Source organism: Clavelina lepadiformis, chromosome 3 (genome assembly GCF_947623445.1).
Source record: "Clavelina lepadiformis chromosome 3, kaClaLepa1.1, whole genome shotgun sequence".
NCBI lineage: Eukaryota > Metazoa > Chordata > Ascidiacea > Aplousobranchia > Clavelinidae > Clavelina > Clavelina lepadiformis.
In genome coordinates this window covers 1788561-1797142 of record NC_135242.1, presented here as the reverse complement: position 1 = coordinate 1797142, position 8582 = coordinate 1788561, and the positions used below count along the sequence as shown (strand labels likewise).

Sequence of the window (8582 nt, the reverse complement as noted above, 5' to 3'; positions counted from 1 at the left end):
TTTGTTATACTCCAGTCTAGGTTTTTCTTATCACGTTTTTGTAGTTTATCATATTTTAAGGTACTCCATTCACATCGTTGTCATCACTGTTTTCTAAATCGTAACATTTAATTTCTAATTGTCACTTACTGTTTTTCTTTATAGGTTGTTTCCAAGTAAGTATGGAATCTTTAATAGCTGGTGTCCAAGTTGATAATGATGTTATAATGAAAGCAATAGGAAACTTGATTTTGCGAGAATTGAAATCGATTAGAAAAGATATGAAGAAGGAATTTATAAAAATGGAAGAAAAAATCGAGGAATTAAATTTGAAGCAACTTAAAGCAGAAGCAAACAAAAGGATGCCATTAACCGAAGAAGGAAAAACTAAAATCACGGATGAACCAAGTCAAGATCTTCTATGTTTATCTCATGGGAATCAACAGCATCCTGTGATGCCAGATCCCCCACACACTGAGTTGGATCCCAGCATTTCGGCCAAACAGTGCTCCTCCAGATCTGGATCGTTTTCATCTCGTGTTGTTATTGTTAAAGATGAGCCTTTATCAGTTCTGGAACAACAACCATCAGAACCATCACAGAAATCACATAGAAAAGCAAAAAAGAACCTTTTCGAAAACACTACAACCAAAAGTGTCCCCAAAAAGCATAAACTTGCCATTGCTGCAGTAACAACTAGAAGTGTGACTAAAAAGCAGAAAGTTTCCACTGACTCATGTCAAACAAAGTCAAAAAGCGATCAAGACAAGAAAGAATCTGCAAAAAAACACTTAAGAATTTCTTTTGGTAAAGCTGATCTTGTTGCTGAAATGCAATGCAAGTTGCTTGAGGAAAGCGAGACACCACTAAAATACGATGAGACACTGAATGATAAAAAGTTTATTTGTGATGTTTGTGATAAATCATTTGTCAAAAGAAGATATCTATCTATACACAAGCAACTACACAGTACTATTAAGCCATACACATGCAAATATTGTGAAAAATCTTTTCCGCATAAATACAGACTCAATAGACATCTGCTTACGCACACTGGAGACAAACCTTGGCCGTGTGTGACTTGCGGACAACGTTTCCGAGAAGAATACAAATTAAAGCGACATCTTCGTATACATACTAAAGAAATGCCAATCCAATGCCCAATATGTCCTAAACGGCTGTCTTCTGGTACCTGCTTAAAAACCCATATGAGATGCCACAATGGAGAAAAACCGTGGATTTGCGAAATCTGTGAAAAGCGATTTCGGTCAAAGTTTTCTCTTGCCAGGCACCAAGTGACGCACACTGGTGAAAAAACGGAGTGGTTAGATGGAACATTTGTACACACATAACATCATTGACATGAATTGTGTACAATAAGCAAAAACAATGCAAACATTCATTTTCAAATGTCAAAATTCTTTTGTAGTTGTACGACTATTCAACTTCATCCCTAATGCTTGACAGTTTGATGATTATGATGATCAGTTTTATGTATTTTTATTTTATGGTTAAGACTGTGCTTTACAAATTTTCTTTTCTTTGCACAACGTTCAGTTATAAATGTTTTAGAAGAGTTAATAGGTGTAAGTAAGCTCAAGGAATCCTTGTTCTGCAAACAGTAAGTCCATAGAATCTGCTGCAGTCACTGGTTTTGTTTGTTATTCCTTGACAATTTTTGAACAACATTCTGTAACCAAATTTTTTTTTTTTTATAAGCAGTATTTTTGTTGGCAGAACAGTTTTGCTGTTGATTGAGAGTTCCTAGTGTTTACCGGTATGGATAATCTCATGGAAGTGTTGGTTTTGAAAGAATTGCGTTTCAATTCACTGATGGATTCTCTTTCACAAATTAAGGCAGCCATTCAGAGACTGGAATATAAAATCGAAAAACTCATCACATTGAATAACACAGGAAGCAAGCACATCCACTCTGGCAACCCTAGATAGTTGAGGTTTGCTTCGTTCTTCATCGTGTCCACCACAAACGGGAGAGAAAAGTCATCCAAGCTCTGCAAAGTTTCAGCCGCCGACAAACAATCTTCAATTGCACGATGCGTCTTTATTTTAAACCTGCCAAGAAAAATTATTATTTTTAAACAAATCTCGGGGCGCACTTTTACCAGGAAATTTTTCAAATGAATGTGACATAAACATCAAATTTATCGCACAATTATTTTAGTCAATATTTTGGTTATTTGCTGAATGACATAGTTTATCACTAACTTATTGGAAAAGAATTGCAGTGACTTGTTCTGCTCGAATGACCAGCCATCAAGGTATTTTGTCGATGTAGATGACCAAGAAATCGACCGTGTCTTTGTACATCCGCGAAATCCTGCCAAGTTCGTCTATGCTTTGCATTTTCAAACTATGCGGAATTCCTTAGAAGCTTTCTTTCAAAACAACATATAATCTTTTGATTTTCGTTTTTGTATATGATTGTCACTGCTGTTCTTTACTTTGTGGTAATTATGAAAAGATTAATTTAGATTTATGTTTTTATTCCAACGGTTTTGGTTACACATTATCCGTTTTCCGCTATCAAGAAAATCTACAAATATTTTAAGTTCTTTTCAGCAAATAGGTTATAAAGTTGTATGATAAATAGGCAATGGATTGTCATCCGGCTGGTATGCAAGTTGATTTTTTATTGAAAGCAATCAGTGATATGGTTTCACAAGAATTCAAATCAATGCGACAAGATATGAAGATAGAATTTGCTAAAGTGCAAGAAAATATGGAAGGTATAGTTTCAAAGATTCTGGAAGAAACAAACAAAGCTGAAACCATAAACAATCCAATACTGATTAATAAAACGTCACAAGCATTAGATGTAGTATCTGATATCGGCATTTGTATTAAAGAAGTTTATTCTCAGAATGCATCAGTTCTTCCTCCTGTTGATGCTATCAAAGAAGAACCTTTGCTGTTGCAGCATTGGGAGGATTCTGAAATGGATGATCCAAGTATGTCCATGTCAAATAAATTTTCTCATCAATCAGAGATTGGATTAAGTGCCGTAGTTAAAACTGTTAAGCCCCAAACCTGTATTGAAGAAGATCATTCTGAAAAGGCATCAATTTATCCTGAATTTAATGTTATTCAAAACGAACCTTTGTTGTTGCAACAATATGCAGATTTGCCAACTGAGACTGATGACCCAACTATATCCATATCAAATAAATTACCTTCTCAATCAGAGATTGGAGTAAAAGCCACAGTTAAAACGATCGATACCAGAAACTGTATTAAAAGAAGTTCAGATGAAGAATGCAGCTATTCTGTGGAATTGTTCTTTGATAATTCTGCAACAAATGATAAAAACAATGCTTGCAAAATCCAGACTCAGATGTTTGTTGGAAACAACAAAGAAAAACATTTTTTCTGCAAGTTTTGTAATAAATTATTCCAACGTAAAGCAAACTTGAATACTCACATAAGAACCCACACTGGAGAGCGACCTTATCAATGCAATGTGTGCCACAAGTCATTTTCTGCTAACAATCCTTTGAAAACTCACATGAGAACTCACACTGGAGATCGACCATATCAATGTGATGTGTGCCACAAGTCATTTTCCACTAGCAGCAGTTTAAAAACTCATATGAGAACCCACACTGGTGAACGACCTTATCAATGCGATGTGTGCCACAAGTCATTTTCTGCTAACAAGGATTTGAAAGCTCACATGAGAACTCACACTGGAGAGCGACCATATCAATGCGATATGTGCCACAAGTCATTTTCCCAAAGCAGCAGTTTAAAAACTCATGTGAGAACCCACACTTTTGAACGACCTTATCAATGCGATGTGTGCCACAAGTCATTTTCCCAAAGCAGCAGTTTAAAATATCATGTGAGAAGTCACACTGGTGAACGACCTTATCAATGCGAAATGTGCCACAAGTCATTTATCAGAAGCTACCATTTGAAAAACCATATGAGAACTCACACTGGAGAGCGACCTTATCAATGCCAGGTGTGCCACAAGTCATTTACCAAAGGCTACAATTTAAAAGTTCATATGAAAATCCATACTCGAGAACGACCTTATTAATGCCGTATATGTCAACATCCATTTTCTCAAAGGAGCAATTTGCGGACTCATGAAACTATTCACACTGGAAAGCGACCTTAACAAGGTTTATTTTTTGTCAAAAGTAATTTACATTGAAGCGATTATTATCAACACATATTAAAACTCACATTGGAATAATGTAATTTTTTTCATAAGGTGTTTGGACAAAAACTTAGCCTTGAAATACATTTACAAAACATTCATCCAGATGCTGCATCCGTTTGTTTGTGTTTTATTTGTCCACTTTTACATGATTCATTGATAACTTTTTACGTTTCATAAAACATAGAATTGTAATTAAAAATAACTAAAAGCTGATTTTATAGGAATTAACAGAAAAACTATTAGATTTTGTTGGAATGATGATTTTGCATGCTGTGTGCTAGCTCGTTCTTTTTCCATAGTTAGGATTGTTTCTGATTATCATGTCAGGTGATCGTATGAAATGTTTCAATTGTGCTGAGCTTAGTCATTCGTTAACAATAGACGTTCTAATATTCATTAATAGCCTACTTTGGACTGATAGGAAAGACGTACTCATATATGACGAAATCATTTTGTAATAGTTTTACTGAAGAATACTTTACACCCTTAGTAAATCAAATCTAAACAAAGTGATACAGTATTACAATTCCAACCATGTTTTTAGCTTGGATAAACCTAACATTAAAATTATGGCTGCTATGTTTACCTGCAATTCGCATGGCATATGTTAAGTGATTTGGCGTGACATGACACCTGATTGTTTAAGCAAGTTTCTATCAATGGCTGTAATTTGTATATAGATTGGAAAGTGTGCTTCTCTTTTGCTTGGCGTTAAGTCTGTCATGGGAATGTTTAACTTGTAAGGGCTGGTGTATGTGACTTTATGAGGACCCTGAAAGCACTTTGTAAATTTAACATGATATCCGTAATCGCCAACCAGGCTATAATTCAAATTCGAATTTGGATTAGTTGCAAAGTGTCCAAATCATGAGTTCTAAATTTGAAAATTTTGATGTTTTGTCGCTGTTTTTTCTAAGTCAAGTTGTGTTTTGACCTTGCGGCAATTAACATGCCGTTATGGGTTTTTCTTTTTATGTGATGTGCTGTAATGTTTTTTAAATTACATGCACAAAATTTGTAAATCATCATAAATCAAGTGAACCCTTGTCTTTTTGTATGTACAGGTGGATGCAGAAATGAATTTGATTTATTGAGTGTTTTGTTTGAAAATAGAGATAATGTTTGCCATAATCGGCAATTCAATGAAATCGCTATTTGTGAAGTTGTGAACAATGCACCCATCTTAATCAACTGCCTTTGCTGTGGAAAAATAAAAATGTGAGTCGTGTCTGAGTTTGCGTTAAATCAACCTATCCACAGCTCCTAAGTGAAGAACAAGGAGATTGCAATGGTTACAGCGTTAGGTGAAAAGTTGTCAAAATTGTTTACCAAGTCAAAATTGCTTACAAACTACATTGTCGTGGTGTCGTAGAGGTTGTACTGTTCGTCAACTTGTCATTTTACATTGTACACCTTGCAGCCTACTTTATACTGTTGTAAATGGCCCATTGTCTACTTATTGTGAAACAGCTTTTGCTTTGGGTTTGCTTTAGATACTTCATGTATCTTTAGTTTAGACTAGTGGTTCGCAACCTTTTTTGGTGTCGAGCCGAATTTCAAACTTCAGAGTACGTATGGAGCCGCATGAAAACACTCAAGTAATTAGAACCAAAATTTTAAGGCATGAAAGCATGTACCAACGAATAGCAACACTAACAAGAAAAACAACACAAATCAATTTAATGTCCAACTTGACTCCAACTCCAACTGACACGTCAAAAAATAATCACCCTAATTATTATAAATCGATTTTTTATATTTTTAGAGGGATTTTCAGGGGTCAATGAGAGCCGCAAGAAGGTTAGCTTGGTACCGCATGTGGCTCTAAGAGCCGCGGTTGGGAGTCACTGGTTTAGACAAATGTATTGAACAGTTTTTATTGTGTTTTAGTTGCAGTTTTTTTGGCAGTGATTTGTAATTAGCTCACTTCCCTTTTCAGAATGGGTTAGGTTTGTGTTCAGATTTTTGTCCTTCTTTACTACAATAAATTTTAACTTTTTGTACAATAATGGGTAATTTAACTACTTGAAATCTTCAATCGTCAAAATCTGTCAAAAAGAGTTTTTTAATGTAAAAATTTTCAATTTTTAGGTCAAAAAATAATCGCCCTAGTCATGACCATTCGGTATCTAACTGTCTATAGTTCAGCTCTTCATACCAATGGGTCAGTAAGCAAGTCAAAATGTTTCTAACAAAATGTGACAGTTGTGAAGTAGGATTTGTAGGCTATTGTAAACACATTTATTGATAAATAGGTTATTTAATTGGACTTGTCTGTAAATTTTGACTGAAAACTATATCAGCAGTGGTGCATGCAGAAATGTGTTTTCGAGGATTTGCATAAAATCATGTAATGACAGATTACCATAAATGCAGTTTCAATAAAAAACTAGCCTTTGAAGAGAAAACTATAGAGCAGCATGCACATGTGATAAAACTTAACTTTTCCCATCACTTGAATGCTTTCGATTTGTTTGGCTGGCTGAAAATCTTTTTGATTTTCATTTTTGTATGTGAGAGTCGGCAGAGTCGCTGCTGTTCTTTACCTTGTAGTAAGGATGTAGTATTTATATGTTATATGTTTTATTCCAACAGTTTTGGTTACACATTATCAGTTTTCCTCTTATCAACAAAATCTTCAAATATTTTAAATTCTTTTCAGCAAATAGGCTATAAAGTTATATGATAATCAGGCAATGGATTGTCACCCAGCTGGAATGCAAGTTGATGTTTTGTTGAAATCAATCAGTGATATGGTTTCACAAGAGTTTAAATCAATGCGACAAGATATGAAAAAGGAATTTGTAAAAATGCAAGAAAGCATGGAAGATGTGATTTCAACGCTTCTTGCAGAGATAAAGAAAACTGAAACCATGAACAATGCAATTCCAGTTGAAGAATCATCACAAATAACAGTTGTAAAATCTGAAATCAGCCTTAATATTGAGGATGTTTATTCCGAAAAGGCACCAGTCTTTCCTCTTGTTGAAGTTATCAAAGAAGAACCTTTGCTGTTGGAAGAATATGAGGTTTCACAGACTGAGGTTGATGATCCAAGTATATCCATGTTAAATAAGTTTCCTCCTCTATCGGAGAATGGAGTAAATGCCACTATCAAAATTGTTAAACCACAAAGCTGTGTTGCAAGAAACTCAGATGAAAAATGGAGCGATTCTGCGGAAATTTTTCTCGATAAATCTACTGCAAGTAAAAGAATCAATGCTTGCAAAGTTGATGCTCAGTTGTTTGTTAAAAACAACAAAAAAAAGCATTTGTCTTGCAAGTTTTGTGAGAAATCATTCAAATACAACACAAACTTCAAAGATCATATAAGAACCCACACTGGAGAGCGCCCTTATCAATGCCAGGTTTGTCACAAATCATTTTCCAAAAATAGCAGTTTAAAATGTCATATGAAAATCCATACTGGAGAGCGCCGTTACCAATGCCAGATATGTTATAAGTCATTTACCCGAAATTGTTATTTGCAACCCCATATAAGAACTCACACTGGAGAGCGGCCTTATCAATGCCAGGTATGTCAAAAGTCATTTGCCCTTTTATGCACTTTGCGTACTCATATGAAAATCCACACTGGAGAGCGTCCTTATCAATGTATGGTTTGTTACAAGTCATTTGCTCGTAAGAACACTTTGCAATATCATATGAGAACCCATACTTGAGACCGACCTTATCCTTAAAGTTCATCTAAGAACTCACACAGGAGAACGCCCTTATTAATGCCAGGAGTGTCAAAAGTCATTTACCCAAAATAGCAGTTTGCAACATCACACTAAACGTCACATCTAATGTTGGAATTTGTATTGAAAAAGATCATTCTGAGAGTGAATCACATTCCTCAGCTTTTAAAGCTATGGAAGAATATGAGTTTTCACAATGTGAGTTTCTTTTTCACTGAAACTGATGACCCAAGTATTTCCATGTTAAAAAAATTCTTCCTCAATCGTAGATCGGACTAAATACCACAGTTAAAATGGTTGTTCCTTGAAGTTGTGTTGAAAGAAGCTCAGATGAAAAACGAAGCTATTTTGTAGAAAATTTTCTCGATGAATCCACCGCAAGTGATAGAATCAATGTTTGAAAAGTTGATGCTCAGTTGTTTGTTGGAAATAACAAAAAAATGCATTTTTCTTGCAAATTTTCTGAAAAAATACTCTAACGCAAAACACACTTGAAAGATTATATAAGAACCCACAGTGGATAGCTACCTTACTAATGCCAGGTTTGTAACAAAATATTTTCATAAAGTAGCAGTTTACAATCTCATGACAATCCATACTGGAGAGCGCCGTTACCAATGCCAGCTTTGTCATAAGTTATTTACCCGAAATTGTAATTTGCAACCCTATATAAGAACTCACACTGGTAAGCGACCTTATCGATGCCCAATGTGTCA

General features: G+C 35.0%; 2 protein-coding genes across 2 annotated transcripts in view; both read left to right on the top strand.

Annotated features, from left to right (window-relative positions):
• Positions 1–5229, top strand: part of LOC143449192 (uncharacterized) — a 36985-nt gene extending 31756 nt beyond the window's left edge. Inside the window, exon 2 of the mRNA XM_076949291.1 lies at positions 145–5229. Coding sequence (XP_076805406.1) covers positions 2594–4039 — 1446 coding nt within the window. The 5' untranslated portion in view covers positions 145–2593 and the 3' untranslated portion in view covers positions 4040–5229. The remainder of the gene's footprint in view (positions 1–144) is intronic.
• Positions 5230–6831: 1602 nt separating this feature from the next.
• LOC143449220 (uncharacterized) lies at positions 6832–8456 on the top strand. The gene has a single exon (XM_076949331.1). It carries the CDS (start codon positions 6862–6864, stop codon positions 7846–7848), a length of 987 nt encoding a protein of 328 aa, XP_076805446.1. The 5' UTR covers positions 6832–6861; the 3' UTR covers positions 7849–8456.
• Positions 8457–8582: the final 126 nt, after the last annotated feature.

What these genes read in the sequence shown, in the direction of transcription:
- LOC143449220 (XM_076949331.1), top strand. Translation starts at nt 6,862, where the DNA reads ATGGATTGTCACCCAGCTGGAATGCAAGTTGATGTTTTGTTGAAATCA.